General features: G+C 51.4%; 1 protein-coding gene across 2 annotated transcripts in view; it reads left to right on the top strand.

Annotated features, from left to right (window-relative positions):
* The window catches only part of FXR2 (FMR1 autosomal homolog 2), a 29,260-nt gene extending 7,591 nt beyond the window's left edge, over positions 1-21,669 (top strand). Inside the window, exons 2-18 of one of the 2 annotated variants that reach the window (XM_035135067.2) lie at positions 2,590-2,642; positions 4,981-5,074; positions 5,211-5,282; positions 5,866-6,014; positions 9,388-9,481; positions 10,348-10,464; positions 11,030-11,200; positions 11,561-11,639; positions 12,429-12,538; positions 12,733-12,804; positions 13,091-13,177; positions 14,022-14,238; positions 16,242-16,451; positions 17,854-18,054; positions 19,229-19,324; positions 19,435-19,541; positions 20,205-21,669. In XM_035135067.2, coding sequence (XP_034990958.2) covers positions 2,590-2,642; positions 4,981-5,074; positions 5,211-5,282; positions 5,866-6,014; positions 9,388-9,481; positions 10,348-10,464; positions 11,030-11,200; positions 11,561-11,639; positions 12,429-12,538; positions 12,733-12,804; positions 13,091-13,177; positions 14,022-14,238; positions 16,242-16,451; positions 17,854-18,054; positions 19,229-19,324; positions 19,435-19,541; positions 20,205-20,303 — 2,028 coding nt within the window. In that variant the 3' untranslated portion in view covers positions 20,304-21,669. The remainder of the gene's footprint in view (positions 1-2,589; positions 2,643-4,980; positions 5,075-5,210; positions 5,283-5,865; positions 6,015-9,387; positions 9,482-10,347; positions 10,465-11,029; positions 11,201-11,560; positions 11,640-12,428; positions 12,539-12,732; positions 12,805-13,090; positions 13,178-14,021; positions 14,239-16,241; positions 16,452-17,853; positions 18,055-19,228; positions 19,325-19,434; positions 19,542-20,204) is intronic. The other variant, XM_035135066.2, reaches the window with a different exon arrangement.
* Positions 21,670-26,676: the final 5,007 nt, after the last annotated feature.

Here is a 26,676-nt window from a genome sequence, read left to right as displayed (position 1 = left end):
CTGTGTCTAAGGCCTCAAGATGCTAGACCACTAGACTGATAGACAGGGAGCAAGGGGGGGGGAGTTTTTCTCCCTCTCTCTTGCCGTGGATATCCACTAAAGCTGAATGTTGGAAGATTCAGGACAGTTGAAAGAAAGTACTTCTTCTTGCAACTCGTGGTTAAACCGTGGAACTCACTCCCACAGGAGCTAGGGATGTCCGTCAAGCCAGATGGCTTTAAAAGAGGTTTAGAGGAGAGAGCTGTCAATGGCTGTTAGCCATGAAAGCTATGCTCCACCTCCGCAGTTACTGGGAAGAAGGGAGGGGGCTCTTGTGCTCAAATCCTCCTTGCAGGTTTCCCACAGGCACCTGGTAGGTCCCTGGAAGAACAGGGTGCTGGCTGAGATGGGCCTTTGGCCTGATCCAGCAGGCTCTTATTATGCACTTAATGTGGGTCTGGAGGACTATTTTGCTTGGGCGATCAAGTTGCAAGTAGCATCCAGACTTGCTAAAGAGGTCATCAGGTCCTAGGAGGAGGAGAGAGATTTTTAGCATGCTGTTGAGGAAAGGAGTCTTGGGAGGCAGCCACATAGTCAAGGATATACCGTATTTAATGCCACCTCTTCCAACCAGAGGGAACTCCTTTCTGCTTCCAACAGCCGCTGGTCGGGGGGGGGGGTTGAGTGGTGAGATTACAAGCTTACGTTTCCTCTGTCCCAGTGAGTTGTGTGTGCTGGGATAGTGGCATTGCTTACTGGGCAATGAACTCAGCTTAAAGCCGGCTTCCTCTGGAGCTGGGAAGGAGACGTGTGGCTGTCTGCTCGTAGCTGAGCAGCTGGCGGAGGAGACATCTGTCCCCAGGAGCACCTGTTCCTCCCATCACCCTTTAGACATGCAGGACATTTCACCCTGCCCTCATCACGCTCCAAACTCAGAACATGTTCATGCCTCCCTCCCTTGATTGCACCCCTGCGGCTGCCCCCCCCCCACCAGGCAGTGCCGAATGTCCCAGGTTGTGGGCAGCAGGAGATGAAGAGAGGGGCAGGGGCATGACTGCACCCCGTCTTCTAAAAGCCACATGCCTGGAGGGATAAGGCTGTGGCAGAGAATGGCCACCACACAGAGAGGTTGTTTGTGGAATGCTATTTAGCCTGTATTCAGGGGTGGAGTTGGCCTTCCTAAATCAGAAATCAATTATTAATCCAAGCATGGTTTTCCCCTTCAAAAATGTCATTGGTTCCCCCCCCCCCAAAATGTTTATCCACCTGTGTTCGTTAACCAGGCTAACCATTTGCCTGTCGGGCCCTTTTTTTCCTAGCAACTCCAGAAAACATTCACTTAGAAGTGTTACTGTTCCTCTTGCAGTTGTCCCCAATGTCAATCCTGGTACAAGCCAGGCCATTCAAGTTTTAATCTTGAAACTGTCTTGGATTTTTTTAAAGGAAAAATGGGTTATAAATGTTGTAAATGAGCAAGTGAATAGAGGGTTGCTCCCAGGGAATCAGACATTCCTCCCAAACGACTGTCCCACTGAGCACCTTTCCCTGACCCCAAGCAGCCCTCCATTGCTTTGGGATTAAAAATGGATGGGCAGGTTGTGGTTGGCTTTGAGTGAGGGCTAAGAGTGGGGTCCTCTGCTGCGGAAGAAGCGAAGTGCCACCTGACCCACAGGCCTTTCAGCATGTGAGCTCCTGAGCTCTGAAAGGAAGCTGCCATGTGTTCTTTGAGTCATGAGCTAGCTAGTGTTGGTGTTGGCTAGTCTGGCAGGGAATGTGCTTTAGAAGGAGTAAATGTGACAGGGTGGGGTGTGTATGAGGGAGAGAGAAGTCTTCCTGAAAAGGACATGTAAAAGGAAGTACTGGTATATCATGGAGCACCTAGTTAAAACTATGGAACTCCCTCCCACAGGAGGTAGTGATGGCCTAGATGCCTTAAAAGAGGTTTAGACAGATTCATGGAGGAGGAGGAGAGGGCTTTCAGTGGCTATTAGCCACAATGGATGTGTTCTGTCTCCACAGCTGGAGGCAGCAATGCTTCTGAATACCAGTTGCTGGAAACCACAGGAGGAGAGGATGTTCTTGTGCTCAGATTCTGCTTGTGGGCATCTGGTTGGCCACTGTGAGAACAGGATGCACTCTTTGGCCTGATTCTTATTTCCCAAACCTTCACCTGATGCATCAAGAGCCACTGCTTGTCTCTTGTCTGTTCCTTTCTTTTCCCTGCCTTTCTCTGTTCCTGTTGTATCAAGAGTCATGAAGGCGATGCCACACCTGGTTGGGCTTTCAGGTTCCAGCCCCCTTATTTGCCCTCAGGGGCCAGTGACTCAGAGGATCACGTCTTTGGGGGATGTCGCCAAGTTGCAGCCTTTGCTTCTGCAGAGCTGTTCTTCTCTTACGAAGTCTCCCTTTCCATGCTGCTGCTTTGCATTGGCTGTTTGGTACCTTGGGTCCACTGGTCCCAGTCGAGGGATGCGGTGGCTTGGTGGTGGTGGCTCCTTCTGCAGGGCTCCTTTTTTGCTCAGCCAGCACTGCCCCCTTTGCGGTGTGCTTTGGGGACGATGCCAGCTGTGGTGTTAATGTGCTGTCTCTTGTCTGTTCCTTCCCTTCCAGGGTTTTGTTAAAGATGTCCACGAAGACTCGGTCACGATATCCTTCGAGAACAAGTGAGTGTCCGCAAGAGGCGTGGCCCGGCTGTGCCCTACTCTGCTGTTTTGTCAGAGAGCTGGCAGGCCAAGACCAGCTCTCTGGAAGTAGTGGCTGCCCCTGCGTTTTTGAGGTCCATTGTATGATGAGGATACAACCCTGGTATACTGGCTCAGAGCCACCTCTGGCAATGAAACCCCACTGACCTGGCAGAGCTGGGGCTTATTTGCCTAGACATATGAAGCCGGCACCTTGTGTAATATGAACGCTGTGTGGGGCTGGTGCCTATAGCTCCATGCTGGCTCCTGGGAGATTGAAATAATATTATTATTGCGGACAGTCACTGCCCCCCCCCCAAAATGTCCCTTGCTCTCACCCAGGAATGCTGGCCATTCCCATCCCCTGCTTTGCACTCTGGTGGCAGCTGGCCCGAGGGGAAGAAACAGGGGCTTTCTTCCTGGAGCTCTGCTCTTGCTTTGTAGCAACTCCTGCCGGTGGCTAGATTGCTCTCCTCCCCTCCCACCTGGAGTTCACTGCCTGACTACCAGCTGCTGTATCAAACTAGGCACCCCCGGGCTACCAAATACAGCAGCGCAACAAAGCTCTCTCACCCTGGCTGGGGGTCCCTTCAGGAGCACACACAGTTGTTTGGTCACCCCAGGGAAGTGGGGAAGGGGCTGCCTCAGCAGTTCTCTGGGGCTGATTATTGGTGGTTCCTTCCTCCTTGGCCTGGGCTTCCCCCCTTCTTCATCTTCAATCTTCATGTCCCTTGAGCCAGACACCCCTAACCCTGTTCTCCCTCATTTGTCTGTGGAGACAGGAGGTTGCGGGGATGCCTGCCAAGAGGACTTTGTCACCCACCTGTGCAGGCATCGCACAGCATTGGTGCTGGTAATGTTAGAGTGCCTCAATTCCCCAGCAGTTATGGAGCAGGGGGGGGGGCTGTACCCCAGCCCCACCTCCGTAAAGATCTCTGCATGCAGTCTGGAAGCTTATTGCGCGGCAAATACCTTGGCACTCGCAAGCAACAGGTTTGGTTGGGGTTTTGTTTGTTTGTTTGTTTGTTTTAAAAAGCTGCTTATTGGAAGGGTGGAGAGGCAAAAGTGACTGAAATTCCTGACTCAGCAGAAAGCCAAAAGTGCGTGCCGGAGAAGAGAGGTTTGAGCCGCTCGCAAAGGTCCTTCCTCAGCAGCTGAAGCGTCAGGGAGACGTGTGTCTCCGCAGCAGCTGTAAGGAAGGAAGCCCTCCCCCCTGGCCTCTAGGCGCTGCAGTCAAGCGACCGCCTGCTCCCCCACCACTCCACCCGGAAAAAAATAAAAAGCTTTGTGGGCGGAGGTTAAACGCTGGCCCTGCTCCCTGAGAAGAGCAGGTGCTGGCTTTGCTGGAGCTCTCACTGACAGGCCGCCCGAGTTTGCTGCGGCTCTGGTTGTCAGCCAGTAGGGACTAGTGAGCAAAGGGAGGCCGGCAGCCTGCCAGCACCTGTGTCTGGCTGCCTCTGTCTCCCCACCCAGGATGGTGTGGGCGTGGCGGTGGTATGCAAACGCTGCCTAATTCCGCTGCAGTTAATGAGGCAGCATTTGCAGCACCACGGCCAGTTCCCAGGATTGTGCTCTGACAGGGCCGCCGGAACACAGTTGCGGCACGATCTCCCCGCGAGAGGCGGGTCGGGCTATAAATACCCACCGTAGGTCCCAGTCTCCAGCCCTCCTTGTTGTGTTTCCTGAGTGGGGGATTTGCCTTTGCATTCTCCTCCCCCCATTTCTTTCATCTTGCCTCTGCCCCCCCCCCCAAAGAACGCCTGCATACTCTTAGCAGGCTTCCTTGTCTCTAAACTATTTTGACCCCCATCAGCCTTTATGTCTAACCAGCGGCGTTGCCAAATAGTTGTGGTTCCTGGGAGCCAGCATTGAATATTTAAGAGCCAGCGTTCCAGAGCTCTGGAGGGAGAGGGTGGTGGAATTAAAGCCACAAGGTGATACATTTGATTTCCTAGGTGTGTGTGCAGCCAGGGGTCTGGAATTTTTTCTGGCATGTGCAATTGTGGTTGGAAAAGCATGTTGCTAGTAGCAGGGGGTGGGGGGGAGTTCAGGCCGGCTGCCGTTGTCCAATGCACGCTGCTGAGTCATTAGAGAAGAGAATAGCTTGTTAGCAGTGGAGTGTGCTTCTACGAAACAGCCGTTGCGAATTGGTGGGAGGGGCGCGTGCCAGTGTTGACCTAAGGTCCCTGCTGCTTTCACCTGTGCAAAATTCGACTCTAGCCCCAAGCATCTCCCACAGCTTGTGAAGCAGCGTTGTGTGTTGATGGGTAGCTGGTCTCCCCTTACTGTCGCCTGGGAATAACTCTCTTCCTCTTCCCAGCTGGCAGCCCGAAAGGCAAATCCCCTTCAGCGACGTGCGGCTGCCCCCACCCGCGGACTACAGCAAGGAGATTTTGGAAGGGGATGAGGTGGAGGTGAGTGAAGGCTGCCAAGAGGCTTTCTGCACCCTTCTGGGGTGGGGTGGGAGGTGGGGATGGAGCAGCGGGATGAGGTAGGAAGCTGCTGGGAGTGCAGAGTGGCCCCCTAACTTGAATTTCCCTGTTCCCTTAGGTTTATTCCCGAGCCAATGAGCACGAGCCATGTGGCTGGTGGCTGGCCAGGGTTCGAATGATGAAAGGAGACGTAAGTATGGAACAAAATATATCCCCCCTTGAAATATTCACAGGCATTCAGGGAGGGGGCGGAGTGGCCTGTCCCTCTCACCATTAACACATGAAGCTCGGTACAGGAGCTGCAGCCCCTCCCACCTCCCCTGCGCATGGTAGGAGCTCTCCATGTGCACAGGAAACGCTCACAGGTTGGCTCCCAGAGCATCTGGACACCATGGGCCAAAATGCGGAATAGTGATGGTGCTGCAATGCAGATGTTCTTAGGATGCTTCTGTGACGTGTTGTTATGAGGTTGTCGTAATCTGCCTTAAGTTCACTTGATGGGAATAGGTAGAGTATGATTTGTTTAAGTAAATAAAAATAATGAAAGCAAGTAAGCTTCCAGGGTCATAAGCCAGCCTGACTTGCCAGGCTTCTTTTCTTCCCAGAGGCACAATGTGCAGTTAGAATTCACTTTCCCCCTCCTGTTTGAGTTTACTTCGGCTTAACAACTCTAAAGGCAGAACATAACTGCAGCTCTTTTGGCCTCTTCCTTTGCCGTGTCAGTGAAGGGGCTCTTCTTTGTGGCTCCCTCTCATCTCGTCCTTCTCTTGCAGTTCTACGTCATAGAATACGCCGCTTGTGATGCCATCTACAATGAAATTGTTACGTTGGAGCGGCTGCGGCCTGTCAACCCCAGCAAAGTGGCCACCAAGTGCAGCTTTTTCAAAGTCACCATTGCCGTACCAGAGGATCTCAAGGAGGCGTGAGTGTTAACATAAACACAATTCAGAGTGTTGGCGCTGACCTTTAAAGCCCAGCATACCTGAAGGAGCGTCTCCACCCCCATCGCTCGGCCTGGACACTAAGGTCCTCCTCCAAGGGAGGACCTTCTGCTGGTTCCCTCATTGCGAGAAAAGAAGTTACAGGGAACCAGGCAGAGGGCCTTCTCGGTAGTGGCGCCCTCCCTGTGGAATGCCCTCCCTTCAGATGCCAAGGAGATAAAGAACTGCACAACTTTTAGAAGACATCTGAAGGCAGCCCTGTATCAGGAAGTTTTTAATGTTTGATGCTTCATTATGTTATATATTCTGTAAGCCGCCAGAGTGGCTGGGGATACCCAGTCATATGGGTGGGGTAACAACAACAACAACAACAACAACAACAACAACAACAACTGTGTGTGGGAGAGGGGTAGCTTGCCTGCCAAATCCACATTCTTTCCGATTCAAATCTCTTACCTTGGGCTAGTCACACTTCTTTGAATCTCAGCCCCTCTCACCTCACAGAGTGCTTGCTGTGGGGGAGGAAGGGAAAGGAGAATGTTAGCCGCTTTGAGACTTGTTCGGGTAGTGATAAAGCGAGATATCAAATCCAAACTATTATTATTATTATTATTATTGATTTTGCTTGCGCTGTGCAGACATTTGCTCCATCTGAAGGGAAAGAAGCCTAAGAGCTTCTTAACAGAAGGGAAGTAGGTTTCAGGAGGGTGCTCTATTGAATGAGTCAACTTTTCTGAATAAGCAAGATGTAAGGCCTCCTTAAACCAAATGTGAAGGGAAACGTTCACCGCATTTCTCCATCCATTTCTCCATTGGTCATTCTAGTCTCAGCCCACAAATACATAAACAGAGTTTTACAAACTAGCTCTGCACTGTCCTCCGCGAATGTTGATCGTAAACGTAGCCTGGCATAGAGATTCACTGGGCTGCCTACAATCTGAGAGATCTCTGGTAAAACCTGCCTCCAGACTTCATGTACGGATTCACAGGTCCAACGCATGTGGAAGCCTGAACTTTTAGCAGCTCACACTTTCCCAAAACTTGTTACCGTTCCCAGGGCCAGAGCGTCCACAAAGGCAGACTAGGCGACTGCCTAGAGCGCGAAAATGGAGGGGGCGCTGCCAGCCTGCCGCCCGCCGTGCCCATAAGGGAGAGCGAGGGCTCCGACAGCGCCTTCCCTCTCCGCCAGCATGGCGAGCAAGTGCGCGACAAAACGTCGCCGGGGCTGCAGGCAGGCAGGAGAGCGCCTGCCGTGGGGCCCGGAAGCTCTGGGCTACAACAGGCGCTCGCGGAGGCTGGGAGCGCCATGCCCCACCACCCACGCCACCCCACCCGGGGCTGGGGAAGGGACCTGGCAGGCAGGGACCTGGGCGCGGTGCTGGAGCGGCACGGGATTCTGTGCGCCCTTCCAGCGCTCCGTTTCTAGGCCCTCCTTTTTGCAACACAGTTTTCCTTCACACAGAGGTTCTCCACCCCACCCCACCCCTCAGTGTACAATGTGCAGGCTTTGGTTTCTGGGCCTCTCCGTTCCCCCAGGCCCTGGGCCCTGCAGGCTATTGTGAGGGGGAAGCACCACAATTTCCCCAGAGAACGGGAACCAAAATGCTTCTCTTCTTCTTTATTCCAATGAAAGATCAAGCCACACAAAGCCTCTCTCCCGCTTTTTGTCAGCCACTTTTAAAATGGTGGTTCTGTGTTTCCCAGGCATGCACTCCCAAATGAGACAAGTGAGAAATCCTCTACTGAACATTTCAGTGTTTCACTTTGCTTAGTGTGGGGGGAATAAAACAGACACAATCTGCTGCACATGGGGTGGTTTTTAATTTTATCAAAATAGGGTCAGTATTTTCCAACTGGTTCAACTGCACACATATTCCTGCTAATCCTTACTTTAAAGTACCAGCTGGTGTCCCCAGAGGGATCTTACCACCTGCTAGTGCGCCCCCCCCCCACATTTTGTGAAATAGCATGAAGTGGCTCCACATGCAGGTGCATACATACTGCTAAGTAATACTATGTATTTTCAGGTTACATTGGGACACATCATAGAGGCACAGTTGTTGTTGTTGTTGTTGTTTAGTCGTTTAGTCGTGTCTGACTCTTCGTGACCCCATGGACCAGAGCACGCCAGGCACTCCTGTCTTCCACTGCCTCCCGCAGTTTGGTCAAACTCATGTTCGTAGCTTCGAGAACACTGTCCAACCATCTCGTCCTCTGTCGTCCCCTTCTCCTAGTGCCCTCCATCTTTCCCAACATCAAGGTCTTTTCCAAGGATTCTTCTCTTCTCATGAGGTGGCCAAAGTATTGGAGCCTCAGCTTCACGATCTGTCCTTCCAGTGAGCACTCAGGGCTGATTTCCTTCAGAATGGATAGGTTTGATCTTCTTGCAGTCCATGGGACTCTCAAGAGTCTCCTCCAGCACCATAATTCAAAAGCATCAATTCTTCGGCGATCAGCCTTCTTTATGGTCCAGCTCTCACTTCCATACATCACTACTGGGAAAACCATAGCTTTAACTATACGGACCTTTGTCGGCAAGGTGGCACGTTTATTTATTTCCCCAATTTATAGTTTTGCCTTTCCACTTTTAACAGAGTGTTCAGAGCACGATATAAATAAAAGACACGTCAAGAAGCACATTAAAATCGTAACAATCCTCAGTTCTTTTAATAGCAAACTCAGCTGCTGAGTACTAAGAGCTGGGCCCAAACCAAGGCCACTAAAAATCAAGAGGGATATAGCAGCCTACTCAGGGTAACCTCAGTATTTTCAGAAGTACGGAATAAAAATAATGTTTACAGTCAGGTGGGAGCCACAGAGGGTAAAATGGGGTATCTTGGCAGAGGACATGGCTGGCAGGAACACTCAAAATGACAACATTTTGTTCCCAGTGGAGAACTCGCTGGGACACCCAAACAAGCAGAACTGAATTGTCTGTGCATCAGCTGACAGGCAGGGAGTTCAATCCTGCTTTTCAGCAGCAGGATCCAGCCATGTCTCTACCTGCCCCGCACATGATGCTACTTATCACATCAGATGTGAGGCAAATGGAGGCTAGGTTTGGAGAATACACCATGGGGAAGGAAGCCTGGTAGATGAAATTGGTCCTGCAAGCTGGAAGTTCTAATGCTAATTCGGGGCCAAGCCTGGCAGCCAGTAGTTCTTCAGCTTGGTGGCTGGTTGCACCCCACCGGCCATCTGGCGGTGTGCAGGGAGGGGGGAGGCCACCGGCGGGGCCGGTGCCCTGTGTTTGAAATATGATTGGCCAGGGGTGGGGCGCCAGAAGGTGATCTCGCCTAGGGCGCAAAAAACCCTAGCACCGGCCCTGACCGTTCCTCTGTTTCCTCTTCGCAGCTGCTCAAACGAAAACGTGCACAAAGAGTTCAAGAAAGCCGTGAGCGCGAACTGCATCTTCCTCAGTTCCACTAGCAGTGAGCTCGTCATCCTTGTAAGGATCTTCCTCTGCTTTCGGGGGGTGGTGTCTGCCTGCTTAGCTGGACCAAGTTGGGAGGAAATGCCTGTGACTTGTTGGTGGGCCATTGCCGGCTCAGAGCTGGAACTTGTGTGGATCTTCACTCCCCTCTAGTGGCAGAAACTGCAGAGGACCACTAAATGCGCAACTGCAACTTCTACATCTGCTTGGGGCAGCTCTTGCATATTTCTCATCCAGGCCTGTGGAGGATCTCTCATTTTGCACTTGGAACATGATAAAGGGAGTCTTCCCTGGATGGGGGGGGGGAGGGAGTTTTCTCGCTTCAGAGGAAATGATCCTCTCCAAGACCACTGCAGTTTCCGTGTTAAATTAGCTTTCATTTTAACTGGGTGGATAACTTGACAGCGACAAACCCTTAACCCAGGGGTCAGCAACCTTTTCCAGCCGTGGGGCAGTCCACCGTCCCTCAGACCATGTGGTGGGCCGGACTATATTTTGGGGAAAAATAATGAACGAATTCCTATGCCCCACAAATAACCCAGAGATGCATTTTAAATAAAAGGACACATTCTACTCATGTAAAAACACCAGGCAGGCCCCCAAATAACCCAGAGATGCATTTTAAATAAAAGGACATATTCTACAACATGTAAAAACACGCTGATTCCCAGACCATCCGTGGGCTGGATGGAGAAGGCGATTGGGCCGCATCTGGCCCACGGGCCTGAGGTTGCCTACCCCTGCCTTAACCTGACAGCTTGAATTATTGTTAGGCGAAGCACATTAAAGCCTGGTGGGGCAATTCTGTGTTGTAGGCTCACCTGTGTTCTTCATTGGCCAGCACACAGCGGCCTAACTGACCTTTGCTCTCTCCCCTGCAGTCCACAAATGAGTCCACTGTCAAGAGGGCATCTCTGCTGGGCGACATGCACTTGCGCAGTATCCGGACTAAGCTGATGCTCATGTCCCGGAATGAGGAGGCCAACAAACACTTGGAGGTGAGAGAGAGAGAGGCAGGAGGGGGGGAAATCTCTGGCTCAGGACTAGCTGACAGTAGCTGCCATACTGGGCCCGAAGGACAGGAGTGCAAAGTGGGGAGGCAGAAGGGTATCTTTCTAAAATGTGAAGCAGTACCTGGAGAATGCAGTGTTTCAATCTGGGAGAACTCCCCGCCAGGTATGGATGGCAGAAGATGGCCAGAGGCCCATCCAGTCCAGCATCCTGTTCTCCCAGTGGCCAGCCAGGTACCTCTTATGGGAAACCTGCAAGCCGCTCTCCCCTCCTGCGGTTTCCAGCAGCTGGTATTTGGAAGGCACGCTCCTACCTCCCGCTGTGGGCGCATTGTTCTGTGAAAGTCACAACCTTGGCATACCCACATGCCAACCTTAGTTGATCCAGTCTAATAAGACCTGCTCTGTTCCCAGAATCCTCTCCAAGCATGGCTGCCTGGCCTGAATGCTAGGCCTTTTGTGGGGGGGTGAGGGCCCAGGCTTGAAAAAGAGAGGTGGGGCTCGCGCAACCTCTGAGGGCTATTTCCCATTGTGCCTCTGCCTCTCCCCGCAGACGAGTAAGCAGCTGGCGTCGGCATTCCAGGAGGAGTTCACGGTGCGGGAGGACCTGATGGGGCTGGCCATCGGAACCCACGGGGCCAACATCCAGCAGGCCCGGAAAGTGCTGGGCGTCACTGCCATTGAACTGGACGAGGAGACCTGCACCTTCCGCATCTATGGGGAGGTAGGGCCCGGGGGCTGCTTCTAGAATTCTAGGAGAAAGAGGGGTGGGCCGGGCTGCTTTCGTTTCACTTGGTGCTGCTGCGTAGAGAAAAGGAACAAAGACCACCTGATAAATGAATCCTGTGAGCGGGGCCGGAAACTCCGGTTGTGGGGCTTGGTAAGCAAGGCGGCTTTAACTGAGGAGGAACAAACTTTGGGGTCTTGGCCGGGAGGGAGAAAGGCCCACCATGTGGCTGTGCAGTGGGAGGACCTGCAAACAGTCTGTCGGGCCTGAGCAGCCTTGGGGGCTTAGAACCTTGCAAGCCACCAACCCTAGTGTGTTGAGCTGCTTGGCATGCTGTTCCCTTTTGCTCCTCCGCAGACCCCGGAAGCCTGCAAGCAGGCCAGGAGCTTCCTCGAATTCTCCGAAGACTCTGTTCAAGTCCCTCGGAACCTAGTCGGTGAGTGAGGCAGTTTCACAGCTCCGGGACGAAACCTGCTGGAGCATCCCATTCCTTCTCTCCTCCTCCTCCTCCTCCTCCTCCTCTTCTTTCTTTCCCTTCACAAAAACCTATGTTTGTGAAACCAGATTCGGAAGCGAGTGCTACCTTTGAGTTTGCTTGGGAGTTGAGTTGCAGCAATTCTGCTCAGCAAGCTCCGCCTCCGTGCACGGCCCCGCCAGCCCGGCCACTCTGTTGAGTGGCGGATGGCAGCCAGCAGCATCGGGGCGGCCTCTCCGCGATGGTGGCCACGGCGGCCGTCGGTGGAGGTGCGGAGGGGCCAGGGGGCGTTGCCCCCCGCAGAGTGGAGCGCGGGGCGACCCGCTCCCTACCCCCCCCAGTGGCTACGCCCCTGGATTTAGTTGCACAAGACAGGCAGGGGAGGGTTCATTCCAAGGCACTTGGGAATCTGGTTGGCAGAGCTGTTTCTCAAGCAAAGATTTGTTGCATAGATTTTCCTCAAACAGTGATTTTCAATGATTTTCCTTCCCTGTCATTGGCAACGAGTGCAAATGTACGAGGGTGTGTGTGTGTGTGCAAAAAGGGGTTCTTTTTTGGATGGAGGTGTTGTTTACTAGTCGGTTTCCTTGTCCATTGACCTTGTCCCCCTACAAGGCACTATGGTGCCAATTTGGAAGTGACTTGGCACTAGGGACATAGAGTTAAGGTGGCAGAGGAACGTGCCGATAGCCTCTGTGTGCTTGATTTACGCACACCCTTCAACACCCTGCCTTCATTTGCCTCCCGCAGGGAAGGTGATAGGCAAGAACGGCAAAGTCATCCAGGAGATTGTGGACAAATCCGGCGTGGTCCGCGTTCGGGTGGAAGGCGACAATGACAAGAAGAACCCCAGGGAGGAGGTAAATTGGGCTGCGGAGCAGAGAAGCCACAGCAGCAGCAGCTTCTTCCTGTGTGGGTCCCCTGCCCCAGTTCCCAAGCCCCAGGTTTCTGTCTCACCTTTCCCCAGGTGTCTCTTCTCAAAGCCACAGCGTCCCACATTTGCCCACACGCCATGCCCCATCAAATCATCACATCTGCATTTGTCTGCTTTCAGTCCTTGCTGGCTCGTCCAGTTGGTTCCCTGGCTAAAGCTGTCCGAGACACAGACATTGGACAAGAACCAACTGTATGTCTCTTGACTCTTTCTTTCTTTCTTTCTTGGATCCCGATAATCTTTCCCTCTCGAAAACTCACACGGGCCTGCCCTCTGTCCTGCTCTGGTCGAAACTCTGCTTTCCCAGGGCACAAAATGTCATCCCTTTGGTTTTAACTGGGGTGCCTCTGCGGGGAACGTTTTAGTTGACTAATTGGCTTTAAAGCTGGCTGCCCTGGCAACCTCTCCGCGTTCTGCGTGGGCGAAAGGAACCTGCTCTTTGCCCCCCTTTGCCAACCTCCCTGTCTCCTTTCCCCAGGGGATGGTCCCTTTCATCTTTGTGGGAACGCGGGAGAACATCAGCAATGCGCAGGCGCTGCTGGAGTACCACCTCTCCTACCTTCAGGTAAGGCCGCCGGTGTGGTTCTCCTGGGCTGTGGCAAGGGAGGATCGGGCCATGGGGCAAGCCTGCTTCCATCGCCCAGGGGCCACAGAGCATTTTTGTCAGACCCCCTCCATTTTGGGACACAGGTGCAGAATGTCGGAACTGCCGCCCAGTTCTGAGGACCTCTGCCCCCCACTCAGGTGCTGAGATGTTGATGTTTAAAGATCAGCATAATGGGAAAGGGCAGCTTTCTAGCTACCCCTCCTCCTTCCCCTTGGAAACTGCTGCAGGAGAGGTACTCTGAGAAAGATCACAGGACAGGTGTTTCCAGGTCCAAGGGGAAACTCACTCTCCCTTGTTTATTTTTGCCGTTGGGTGCTGGATATTGCTTACAGTACTGAATTTTTCTTTTCTTTTTTTTGTATTTTACTATACTTACTATGGTTATAAAATTTCATTTTGCACTGTTTGCTTTTGAATTGCATCCCTGTTTTCTTTGAGTGTGCGGGGTTTTTTTGGGGGGGGTGTAGAAAGCAGCATACAAATAAAACGAGTGAAGTCCAGAAGATGTAGGTGGGGTGCGCCCCCCCCGAATGCTTTTGTGCAGTTCTTTTGGGGAAGGTGCTTGGGGGGGCCTTTCCTGGCCTTGGAAGAGTCCTGACCGTTTGTGTCCTTTCTGTTCGACTTTCCCCTAGCTTTTTTCAAGCACTGCTGAAAGACGGCCGGCATAATTCTACGGCACTCTTGAAGCAGACAGACACTCTTTCCCTCCTTCTCTGTGAGGCCCTTGGCTCCTCCCCGACTGGGGGGGGGGGCGGCAGGGCTGGGGCCTTGTTCTCAACCCTTTCCCCCTTCCTCCTGCTAGGAGGTGGAGCAGCTGCGCCTGGAGCGGTTGCAGATCGATGAGCAGCTGCGCCAGATCGGCCTGGGCTTCCGCCCCCTCTCCAACCGGTCGGATAAGGAGCGGGGTGGCTACACCACGGACGAGAGCACCTCCTCCTCCCTGCATGGCACGCGGACCTACGGGGGCAGCTACGGTGGGCGCGGCGGCCGTGGGCGCAGGGGACCCAACTCTGGTTATGGTGAGTTGGGTGAGGCCTGCTGTATTCTTGGTGGCAAAGGATCTAGGAGTCTTGGTAGACCACAGACTTGACATGAGTCAGCAGTGTGATGCAGCAGCTAAAAAAGCCAATGCAATTCTGGGCTGCATCAATAGGAGTATAGCATCTAGATCTAGGGAAGTAATAGTACCACTGTATTCTGCTCTGGTCAGACCTCACCTGGAGTACTGTGTCCAGTTCTGGGCACCACAGTTCAAGAAGGATACTGACAAGCTGGAACGTGTCCAGAAGAGGGCAACCAAAATGGTCAAAGGCCTGGAAACGATGCCTTATGAGGAACGGCTTAGGGAGCTAGGTATGTTTAGCCTGGAGAAGAGAAGGTTAAGGGGTGATATGATAGCCATGTTCAAATATATGAAAGGATGTCATATGGAGGAGGGAGAAAGGTTGTTTTCTGCTGCTCCAGAGAAGCGGACACGGAGCAATGGATTCAAACTACAAGAAAGAAGATTCCACCTAAACATTAGGAAGAACTTCCTGACAGTAAGAGCTGTTCGGCAGTGGAATTTGCTACCAAGGAGTGTGGTGGAGTCTCCTTCTTTGGAGGTCTTTAAGCAGAGGCTTGACAGGCATACGTCAAGAATGCTTTGATGGTGTTTCCTGCTTGGCAGGGGGTTGGACTGGATGGCCCTTGTGGTCTCTTCCAACTCTATGATTCTATGATTCTATGACTGTGCCCAGAATACCTGGGGTTGCACACATGGAGGAGCTCTTTGTATCACATTGCTAACATCCCACCAAATCAGCTGTTTAGCATACCACCAAATCAGCCATTCCCACCAAATCGGCTGTTTAACATCAGATCAGTTGTTTAGCATTGGAAGCAGGAATGGCGAGTGGGAAAAGGTCCAGTCTCCTCCCTCCAGAACAACTGGAGGGCAGAACGTTAGCAGTTTGGGAAGAAGCTCCTGTGCACAGTGCTGGCTGTTGGGTCAGGATAGCGAACTGCCTGTGAGTGTGTTTAGGGGTGCCTCTGTCTGGATTGGGAATGAATATCTTCTACTTGGGGTGGGGAGGTTCTGTTGACAACCAAGTTCATTGCTCTGTCTGCGAAACGTAGTTGTGCAAACATTGCCTCAGCCGGTGTGCTTGCCACCTGGAAATTTCACGGAAGCGAGCCTTTTGGGTTACAACCGTTTGATTATGGGACACCTTCGCGGCCGTAAGGGATTCAGGAAGCTCCATCTGTCGGAAGTTTGAAGCATCTCTTAAAAACCTATTTGGGATGCAGGTGGCGCTAGGGCTTGCCGATCGGAAGGTTGGCAGTTCGAATCCCCATGACGGGGTGAGCTCCTGTTGCTCGGTCCCAGCTCCTGCCAAGCTAGCAGTTCAAAAGCATGTCAAAGTGCAAGTAGATAAATAGATACCACTCCGGCGGGAAGGTAAACGGCGTTTCTGTGCGCTGCTCTGGTTCCTCCAGAAGCGGCTTAGTCATGCTGGCCACATGACCCGGGAAAACTGCGGACAAACGCCGTCTCCCTTGGCCAGTAAAGTGAGATGAGCGCCGCAACCCCAGAGTCGTTTGCGACTGGACTTAACGGTCAGGGGTCCCTTTACCTTTACCTTTAAAAACTCATTTGCCTATGTTGAAGATTAGGAGCATTTATTCTGCTTGCTGTGCGGCATTATTATAACAAATTTGCTGCATGTTGATCTCCATTTGTAGAAATTTTTACTGCATTTAGTATATTTTGACATTTAATACTTCTAGGCTCTTTGTAAAGCAGTTAGAGGTTTTGCTAAATGAAACAGGGAGTGCGGCCTCCTGCCCAAAGGCAAGCCGTCTCCCTGACACCAGTCTTTCCCCCTGCTGCGCAGGTTCACCTGCAGCATTCAGACTCTAAAAGGGGTGGGGTGGCTGCTGAGAGCAGCTCACCGGAGCCCCTGCTCTAAGACCAGCCACTTAAATTCCCACTTGGGCCCTCTCTTTTCTTTTCTTTCCTCTCCTCGCCTCGCCTCCCTAGCTACCAACTCGGATGTGTCCAACGCTTCGGAAACAGAGTCGGAAAAGAGAGAGGACTACGAGTGCCCGCAGCTCAGTGACCGTGACCCCCGCCCGGAGGACAGCCGCAGACGGCCAGGGGCGGGGCGGGGGCGGGGCCCTGCTCCGGCTCCTCGCGGAAGTAGCAGCAGTGGAGGCAGCAGCAAGTACAACAGCTCCTCCATTAGTTCAGGTATGAAAGAAGCGGAAGCCTTTTTTGGGAGCCCCGCGGCCAGAAAGCGGGAAGGGGGGTGCTCCATCACTCTTGTGTCCCAAACCCCGAGCAGGATGTTGCTGGGCTGGGTGGCCAGCTGGATTCAAGCGTTGCTGCGACCTGGTGGGTGAACAGCCTACAAGACACCTCCCCTCCCATCAGTAGCTGCTGAGCTCTGGATTGTCTAGGACAAAGGCCTAGGACAGGGTGGTTTAACATGGTAGCCTTTTTAAAAAAAAAAAAAAAATTTATTAGTTTTATAATAGACATAAAAAGAAAAATACAAAATAAAAATACAGATAGAAATACACAAGAAATAAAAATATATAAAACAGAAAAAAGAAAAAAGATTCTATTTAACATTTACTAGTAGAATTCTTAAACCTGTGACTTCCTCCCTCCTCCCTTCCACGTTTCTATTAATACCTAATACAGCGCTCTCGCCTTCCTCGTTCTTAACATTTTCTAAAATCTAAACATTATAACTGTTTACAATTATTTTCTTTCTATAAATTTGTACTTATAAACTTTACCTCTTATATTTACTAAACTATAAGACTAGTTCCTTTCTTCTTTAAACTCTTGCATCTATAGCCTCATTGTACTTCCCCTTCCCTTATTGTCCATCTTTAATCTTATAATTCTTTTCCAAATATAACTTAAACTTCCCCCATTCTTCCTCTGCCGTCTTCATTCCCTTGTCGCGGATTCTCCCAGTCAGTTCAGACAGTTCCATGTATTCCATCAACTTCAGTTGCCATTCATCAATCGTTGGTAAATCTTCTGATTTCCAAGTCCTTGCTAGTACAATTCTAGCTGCTGCTGTTGTGGCATACAAGAAAAAGGTGATATCTTTCTTTGGCAATTCCTTCCCTATAATTCCGAGTAGAAAAGCCTCTGGTTTTTTAACAAATGTGTTTTTAAACACTTTCTTCATCTCATTATATATCTTGTCCCAGAAGCTTTTCACTCGGGGGCAAGTCCACCACATGTGGTAAAAGGTCCCTTCCAATTCTACGTGGTAGCCTTTGAGGCCTTTTTTTGGCAGCCCTCGGCAACATTTGACGCCCTAATACCGGTACTGCCTCCGCAAAGCCAGGTGAGCAAGGCTTTGGGAAGGCAGCGTGAGGACCCTCTGACGGGGTCCTAGAGTCCTCCATCCTCCTACCCAAAGCCTATTTTGCATTTTCCCAGCTTTGGGAAGGAGACAGGAGGCCCCCTAGGACCCTGCCCCAGAGCCTTGCACCTCTTCCACCAAGCCTGGTGCCTCGCTTCTCCAGCCTTGGGAAGGGGGGGGGCCGAGGGGGAGGGCATCAAGTTTTGGCCTCCCCACCACCTTACACAACAAAGACAGTTGACGGGCGGCCTCTTCCCTCCGCAGTATTGAAAGACCCCGACAGCAACCCTTACAGCCTGCTGGACAACACCGAAACCGACCAGACTGCGGACACGGACGCCAGTGAGTCGCAGCCTGTCAGCAACCGCCGGCGCCGGTCCCGCCGGCGCCGCACGGACGAAGACGCCACCATGATGGATGGAGCCCTGGAGTCGGACAACATGTCTGTCAATGAGAACGGCCTGGGTGAGTGGAGAGTGGGGCAGGCCATAGCTTGTGGGGATCAGGAAGAGCTAGGAGTTGGGAGAATGATGTGGAAGGTGGGGTTTGTGGGTCAGTCTAACATGGTTCTTGTAGCCCCTACCTGTCTTCCCCGCCAGCTTCTAAACACTTGCTGAAAACTTTCCTATTCCTGCTTTGAAGTATGGCTGTAATACTTTTTTAATCTTTTTGTAAACCGCTTTTAAGGTTGTTGTTGTTCTTTACAACCAAGAGTCGTACAAATTTTATGAGATAAATAACTATAAACACATTTTTGCAACACAGCAATGTAGAAATTTCTTTGTAAATAAAGAAATCCAGTGCTGCTCCTCAAGGGGCCTACTTTGCTTTTAAAGTTGCACCTGTGGTGGCTGGAACTGAGGGTCTGATTCTTCTCACGTTTGGCCAGTTGAGTGCCGTTGTCAATGAGACGAAAGGGGCCATAAATCCTTACGCACCTCTTTAGCCTGGCCTTTGACACTTGAGGGGTATATTTTTAAGACCCACCTTGTTTTTGTGATCTTTTTGTAAACTGCTTTTAATCTTGTCTGTGTTTTAATGCTGTAACGCACCCAGGGACCCTTAGGACAAATGGAGAGCTATTTTTATTATTAATGAAATAATAATATTTCATTAACATTAATGTAAGCTGATGGGATCTGAGCTGACTGTGACTACCCAGGAAAGAGAATACAGTGGAACCTCGGTTGTCAAACGTAATCCGTTCTGGAAGACCGTTCAGCTTCCCAAACAATAAACAACCGAGGCACAAAATCCATTTTAAAAATGGAGGAACGTACCTTGGAAGCCATTTGACTTACAAGGCGCGTTTGAAAATGGAAGCATTCACTTCCAGGTTGTCTGCGTTTGAAAGCCGAAGCGTTCAACTTCTGAAGCGTTCAATGACCAAGGTTCCACTGTAATAGTATAGCAGAACTGTGGAGATGGAAGGTGCTCCCAGGGGCCATCTAGTCCAGCCCCCTGCAGTTCAGGAATCACAGGTCTTGGGGTTGTGCAAAGGCACAGCTCAGCGTGAGCCCATTGGCAGGCTGCATGGGGACGGGGCTGGGGGGGGGGTGTTAACCATGCAGGAGTCAATCAGGTTGACATGCAACTTTCCTACCCCTCCTGAGTCTGTCCTGCCTTTTCTCTCTGTCAGAGGAGGAGTCTAAACCGCAGAGACGGAACCGGAGCAGGCGCCGACGCAACCGCGGCAACCGTGTGGACGGCTCCATCAGCCGGGACCGCCAGCCAGGTATTGCCGTTTGGCCTTTCTCTCTCCCTTTGGAGAAGGTTCTGCGCCATCCCCCTGCTTGGGCTTTTCCGTGCGTGACCTTGGGTCTTTTCCCTCCCCATCGCCAACAGTCACCGTAGCCGATTACATTTCCCGGGCGGAGTCTCAGAGCCGTCAGCACCCACCGCGCAAAGAGAGCCGAGAGAAGTCGGCGGAGGAAAACGCACCCAAGCAGAAGGTGAGTGAAGGCCATGTTTTTGGAGAGCTTTGTACCTCGTGCCCCAGAAGACTGTGTGTGTGTGTGTGTGTGTTCCACAATTTGGGGCACCTGGAACAAAAATTTGGCAGCTTCTGAGAAAAGCAGCAAGAGGTTTTTCTTTGTAATATTTGGGGTGGGGGGGCAGGCTGGGTCTGGGGTGCGGGGAGCCAGAGAAACCAATTCAGGCTTGTTGTCGCAGCTGCTATGAGCCTGTTCCTCAGTCCAGACTGGGAATCCTGTGATGGTGAAACTGGATATTGCATATTGATGCTGTGTCAGCTTGACACCTTTGTGAAGTTCTGATCAGGTGCAATAATGTCCTTTATTATACGGAGTGCGGAAGAAGAAGGTGGAGAAGTGAGAGAATAGCCATTTTGGGGGAAGTTTATTTTAAACGTGTTTTAAAAATAATAGTTGTTTTGCTTTATTTTTTTAATTTTTTAAGTAAGGTTTCAGCAGCTGTTCAGGTAAGGGTTTTTCCGTCCAAGAAATAAACACCGTACCTGAAGAAAAATTGTCAGCATGAAAGACAATTTCATGGAAATGATAAACCGATTTAGGCCGGTTGCAGCCATGACTCTCCCAAGTTTGCTGGGCCCGCTAAGCGGACCACCGGTTTGCATTTTGTGGCTTCTCTTCCAGGTTGAGACCACCAGCAAGGTTGTCAACGGGCCTACGGAGAACGGGGAGCATGCCGCCCCCAGCGAGGAGGTGGCTGCCCTGGTGAACGGCGTGTCCTAAGCTCGCATGCGTGCGGGGGCCTCTGCCCCAAGTCGCAGCCGGCCGAACCCTCCTCTGAAACGAAAACGACCCCTACTTTCCACCTGCTTGCAACATCTTAAAGAGAAAACGAAATAAACACCACACCAGTCTCTTGTTTAAGAACAAAACCATTATTTTAAAAAATGAAATGAAATGAAACAAATTGACCCGAATCCCAAGGTAATGATGATCTAGCGCTCGTTAAAAGCTTGCGAAAGATGGGATTCTCTTCTTTACCACAGCTCTTAACACATCCTGGTTAAGCTTTCAGCAGTGGCAGCCAGACAGGGCAGTGAAAAATTCAAAGCAAAACCCCTCTTTCTTTTCTGCCCTCTTGTTATGTCAAAGGGGGGGGGATCTCTGACGCTACCTGAGCTCGTAACCCCCCACCCTTTTCTTGGAGGCGCACACAGTGTGGGGGAAAAAAAAACTACTATGACTTAACATGCATCTGTTTTTGGTGACTTATAAAAGTTTTTTTCTGTTTAGAAACAAATGTGAAGAGAGAAAAATAAAAATAACTGGCTATTCAAAACTGGAGAAAGGAGAGGGGGAGAGAAACCTGTGCCTTCTGATGACGATGCAGACACACACACACACAGACACACACACACACCGCACAAGAGCACAGAGTGCTCTTGCCTTTGTTTTTTTTCCTTCCCTTTCCTCTTTGACTAGTTAAAAATCAAAGGCGAGGTCACGTCCGGGAGAGCGAAGCAGGAGGGCTGGCCCGCCCAGGAGGGCACAGGCGGGCGTCCTGAGGTTGTTTTGGGCTAGGCGCCCCTTTCCCACCCCAAAGTGGGTTCTGGCCACAGAGAGGTAGGAGCCTCTCCTGCAAACCAGGAGGCGGGCGAGGCTGTGCTGTGCTAGGGGGAAACGGGGGACGCGAGGCACCTGCTTTGTTAGGCCCACCCCAGACCAGTAATCCTTTTCTTAATTCCCCCCCACCCCTTTGATTCTAAAACACTGTGGAAGACAACAACAAAAAGAGAGAAAAAACGCCAGGCTTTTAGGGCGCAAGCTGACGTGGCGACGTCGCTCCTGGCGCGGCTTGCCTTCGAGTTTGTGTGTTTGTGTGTGGGGGGGAAAGGGGGGATTTGATCTGTGACGGTTGAGACTATTTATTTTTCACTGTACAGTATTTAAAAAGAGAATAAAAAACCCAACTCTTGAAAAAAAAAACAACGCCTAAATACCAAGGTTGCTTTCTGTCCTGCCTGCCATGTTCTCTCTTTCTCTTCTCTCTCTCTCTCTGCCCGGTGGGGGGGCTTACGGAGAACGAAGCCCCTCCGCCAGTGACTCCTGCTGCACAGGCCTTCAATAAAATGCGACGAGTCTTGCCAAAGTTGGTGGTGCAGTTTTGTCCGACGTCCGCAGCCTCTGCACATGGAGAGGGGAAATGGGGGTGAGATGTGGCTGGGAGGGGGGGGCATGTTTGGAAGGGGTTCTGGCCCAGCCTTCAGCCTGCTCCTGCCCAGTGGTTCCTGTCGTTCCTTACAAGTGGAGAGAGGCTGTGCCCCAAGCTAGGGGGGACAGGTCTGGCTAACTTAACAGCTTCCCTGCGGAAGAACCAAATTGGGTGGTTTCTCGAACGAGCGCTGTCTGGGAAGGAGGGGCCCCCACGATTGACGTTCAAAACCATAGAATTGGAAAGGATCACACAATCGTAGAAATATAGACAACAATCGCCTGAGGTAGGCAGACATCCACTGGGAGCTTCCTGGCTGAGGGGCAGAATTTGAACCCGGACCTCCCAGGTCCTAGTCCGACACGCCGGCCAGGATGGGCTGCTTCTGTGCAGCCCTCGGAGATGCTCCTTGACCTAGTCTCTGTGCCTTCCTGGGCCAGTGCTTTTCTGCTTTTTCCCTGGGTGGTGTTCCAAAACTGACACTGGCAGGGCTCAAGTTGCACCTGCCAGTGCCTTTACAAAGGTAAAGAGTTGCAGGTGGCGCTCTGCCCCCCCCCCCTAGCTGAAAAATCTCTGGTACGTGTATTAACAAATCAAGGAGACTTTGTGGGTGGGCTCATCGTGGGAGCCCACCCTGTCTTCGAAATATCCTTTTTTTCTCCACTCTTGTCATCCTGACTTTCCTAGAACTGCAGAGTTGGAAAGGACACCCCCCTCCCCCGTTGGTATTGGCCTGCAAGCCTCCCAGCACCCTTTCTCCCCCCCCCCAAGTCTGCAGGTAAAGGAGGAAGGGGCTAGGCCCACCCCTTCCCTTCCTCCCACCCCAGTCTCTCCAGTATCACAGAAATGCGCATTCAGAAGATAGAAACTGGGGGGGGGGGGTTACTACCAGGTATTTTTGAGGGGTGGAGTTCCTGGTACCACCTGAATAATGATTCACCTTTGTCCTTGGCTGGGCTCTTCCTCTCCACTCCTCCCCCCCCCCCCCCCCCCGCCACCTGAAACTGGCTGCATTGTAAAAGGTTAACGAGAGTCAATGTGCCCCAACATTACCCCTGGGGGAATATCCAATTGGGAGGATGTTACGCTGCTTTCCCAAGCAACCATTTCTCCTTCCCACCTTGGAGGGTGGGAGGGAGTCCTGTTTGGCTGCCTGCCTCCCTTCATCTGTGGGGGGGGGGCTGTGCTGGGGCCTCTTGGTCTCCTTTCCCTGTCTCTCAACCTGCCAGCAAACTGAGTCGGATGGCCTTTCTTTACCAGCCCGTTTCTAAATACTGCAATAGATGACCTCCTTTGCTGCTGATATTATTATTTTATAGAATTGTATGGTTGGAAGGGGTTCCCCCGAAGGTCATCCAGACCAACCCCCTGCAATCAGTTGATGCGCCCCTGACTGACAGCTATCTTCCAGAAACTCCCAATGAGGGAGAGTCCACCACCTTTGGAGGGAGTCCGTTCCACTGTCGAATGGCTCTTAATAGATCCATTATTCGGTAGATCAATTTATTGCCTTCTCTTCCCCCCCACCCCAAGGCAACTTGCAGAGTTAACCATTAGAACAAGACTGGAACGATTAGTTGTGTTTTCATCCCACTTTCCCCAGCAGCTCAAGGTGGCTCTCTTCACTGCATCATCTTATCTTCACAACAACCCTGTGAGGTAGGTTTGACCGATACAGGTGACTGGGTGCCCCAGCGAGCTTCATGGCCAGGTGGGGAGATCTGAACCCTGGTCTCTCCCAGGTCCCAGTCCGACATTCTGACAAACCCCTGCGCCACACTGGCACCAAGCAGTCCTAAAATGCTCAGCCACACCACATATATAGCTATGTGGTTGGAATCATGTAACTAGGGTTGGAAGGGGCACCCCGAGGGTCATCCAGCTCAACCCCCTCTGCAATGCAGGAATCTCAGCAAAAGCATCCATGACTGGTGGCCATCCAACCTCTGCTTGAAAACCTCCAAGGAAGGAGAGAGCACCGCCTCCCGAGGGAGTTCGTCCCTTTGTCAAACAGCTATTGCTGTCAGAAAGTTCTTCCTGATGCTGAGTTAGAAAATCTTTTCTTGTCACTTGAAGCCATGGGTTCGAGTCCTACCCTCCGGAGCAGGAGAAAGCAAGCTTGCTCCCTCTTCCACGTGACAGCCTTCCAGATATTTGAAGATGGCTATCATATCTCTTTTCCAGGCTAAACATTTACCCAACTCCCTCAAAAGGCTCAGTTTCCAGTCTCTTGACCAATCTTGGTCGGCCTTCTCTGCACAAGTTCTCGATTCCTCCTTGATCCTTCCAACAGACGATTTCTTCCCAAACACAAGGGGTGGATTGTTCCTATACTTGCCGGTCATGGAAGACAGAGTTAAGTGTGACTCAGTGGCTAAGGCAGGGGCCAGCAACCTTTTTCAGCCATGGGCTGGTCCATCATCCCCCAGACCATGTAGTGGGCTGGACTATATTTTGAAGAAGAAAAAAATGAACGTGTTCCTATGCCCCACAAATAACCCAGAGATGCATTTAAAATAAAAGGACACATTCTACTCATGTAAAAACATGCTGATTCCCAGACTGTCCATGGGCTGGATTTAGAAGGTGATTGGGCTGGATCCGGCCCACGGGCCTTAGGTTGCCTACCCCTGGGCTAAGGAGTTCAGCTCCTGCCTCTGCAGATGTCTCACCATGGGCTGGGCATGAGTGCCAGCCTCTGCCTTTGCCACAGCCCATTCCAAGTAAGGTTTAAGGTGAAAGTAAATAGTGGTGCAGGTAGCACTGTGGTCTAAACCACTGAGCCTAGGGCTTGCTGATCAGAAGGTTGGCGGTTCGAATCCCCGCGATGGGGTGAGCTCCCGTTGTTCGGTCCCTGCTCCTGCCAACCTAGCAGTTCGAAGGCACGTCAAAGTGCAAGTAGATAAATAGGTACCACTCCAGCGGGAAGGTAAACGGCGTTTCCGTGTGCTGCTCTGCTTCGCCAGAAACGGTTTAGTCCTGCTGGCCACATGACCCGGAAGCTGTACGCTGGCTCCCTCGGCCAATAAAGCGAGATGAGCGCCGCAACCCCAGAGTCGGTCACGACTGGACCTAACGGTCAGGGGTCCCTTTACCTTTAAATAGTGGCCTGCCCCATATATAGCTTGGTGAAGGGGGAGCACTGAAGGGTGTGGGGACCCTTTGCCAAGTTGAACGTGTGTCCCTTGGCAGGAGGAGACAGGCCTGAGGCTTTTACAGTACTTCCCTAGATCTAGGATTGGTGTTGACAACAATCCGCTGGATGGGGCAAGTCAGAATGGCAGACTTAAAAAAATTCTGGAAGTTGTCTGGTTGGCCAAGACAGGAGTAATCAAATATGGAAAATATCGAGATATCCCATCAACGGTGTCTCTGAAATTTTTTACACATCACTTGGGAAGACAGGCGAACTAATAGCAGTGTACTGGAAGAAGCAAAGATTACCAGTGTTGAAGCGATGATTCTTCAACATCAACTTTGTTGGACTGGTCATGTTGTGCGGATGCCTGATGATCGTCTTCCAAAGCGACTACTCTATTTCGAACTTAGAAATGGAAAGCGTAATGCTGGTGGTCAACAAAAGAGGTTCAAAGACCCTCTCAAGGCAAATCTTTAAAAAATGTAGTATAAACACTGACAATTGGGAAACACTGGCTTGCGAGCGCTCCAGTTGGAGAACAGCCTTTACCAACGGTGACTTGGGTTTTGAAGACATTCAAACTCAGGACGCAAGGGTGAAACATGCTAAGAGGAAGCCACTTTGGCAAACCCTCACCATGATCAACTCATGCCCGGAAACTTATGTCCCCACTGTGGAAGGACGTGTGGATCCAGAACTGGCCTCCACAGTCACTTACGGACTCACTGTTAAAACTGTTTTTATGGAAGACCATCTTACTTGGTTACAAGTGATCACCAAAGAAGAAGCAAAAAAGGCTAAGGTGATCCTTTGCTGAACCAACAGACGTCTAGTGTCCTGGTCAAGGGAAGGAATAGTCCTGCTGTATTCCGCCTTGGTCAGACCACACCTTGAGTCCTGTGTCCAGTTCTGCCCGGACACTGAGGTCCAGCACTGAGGGCCTTCTGGCGGTTCCCTCGTTGCGAGAAGCCAAGTTGCAGGGAACTAGGCAGAGGGCCTTCTCGGTGGTGGCGCCCGCCCTGTGGAACGCCCTCCCAACAGATGTCAAAAAGGAAAACAACTACCAGACTTTTAGGAGACATCTGAAGGCAGCCCTGGTCAGGGAGGCTTTTAATGTTTAGTAGATTATTGTGCTTTATTCTTCTGTTGGAAGCCGCCCAGACTGGCTGGGGAGACCCGGCCAGATTAAAAAATTAAAAAAAGCAAAAAGCAAAGCAGTTCTGCGCTCCCAAATTTAAGAAGGATCTTGACAAGCTTGAATGTGTGCAGAGGAGGGCGACTAAAAGGATCGAGGGCCTGGAAACCAAGACTTCAGAGGAATGGCTGAAGAAAGTTGAGAGGCGATGTGATGGCTATCTTCACATTGGTGAAGGGCTGTTTCATGGAAGGCGGAGTGAGCTTGTCCATAGGGCAGGACCCAAATCACAGGATTCAAAGGACAACAAAGGAGATTCCGACTAAACATTAGAAAAAAGCTTTCTGATGGTGAGAGATCTCTGACGCTGGAATTGGACACCCTTCAGAAGGTGGTGGACCATATGACTCCCGGGATGCCGTCCAAATCTTCACTTCTAAGATTCTATGAAATGCAATAAAATGATAACAATCTCGGTGTTGTTGCTTTTCAGGGGGTGGGGGGTTCCGATTGCCTTCCACGGACAGGAAAGGCATTTTCCCCCAAAGTCAGGACTCAAAAACAAGCCCCCTGAGTCATCAAACTTAAGGCAACAGGTGGGCCAGAGCCCTGGGAATGACCCTCTCTTCACTTGCTAATAAGGCTGTTAAGCCTTGCAGCAAAAATGAAT

Source organism: Zootoca vivipara, chromosome 13, assembly GCF_963506605.1.
Source record: "Zootoca vivipara chromosome 13, rZooViv1.1, whole genome shotgun sequence".
NCBI classification, from domain to species: Eukaryota; Metazoa; Chordata; class Lepidosauria; order Squamata; family Lacertidae; genus Zootoca; species Zootoca vivipara.
Note: the sequence above shows the minus strand (reverse complement) of the source record. Positions and strands in the feature narration are given on the sequence as shown.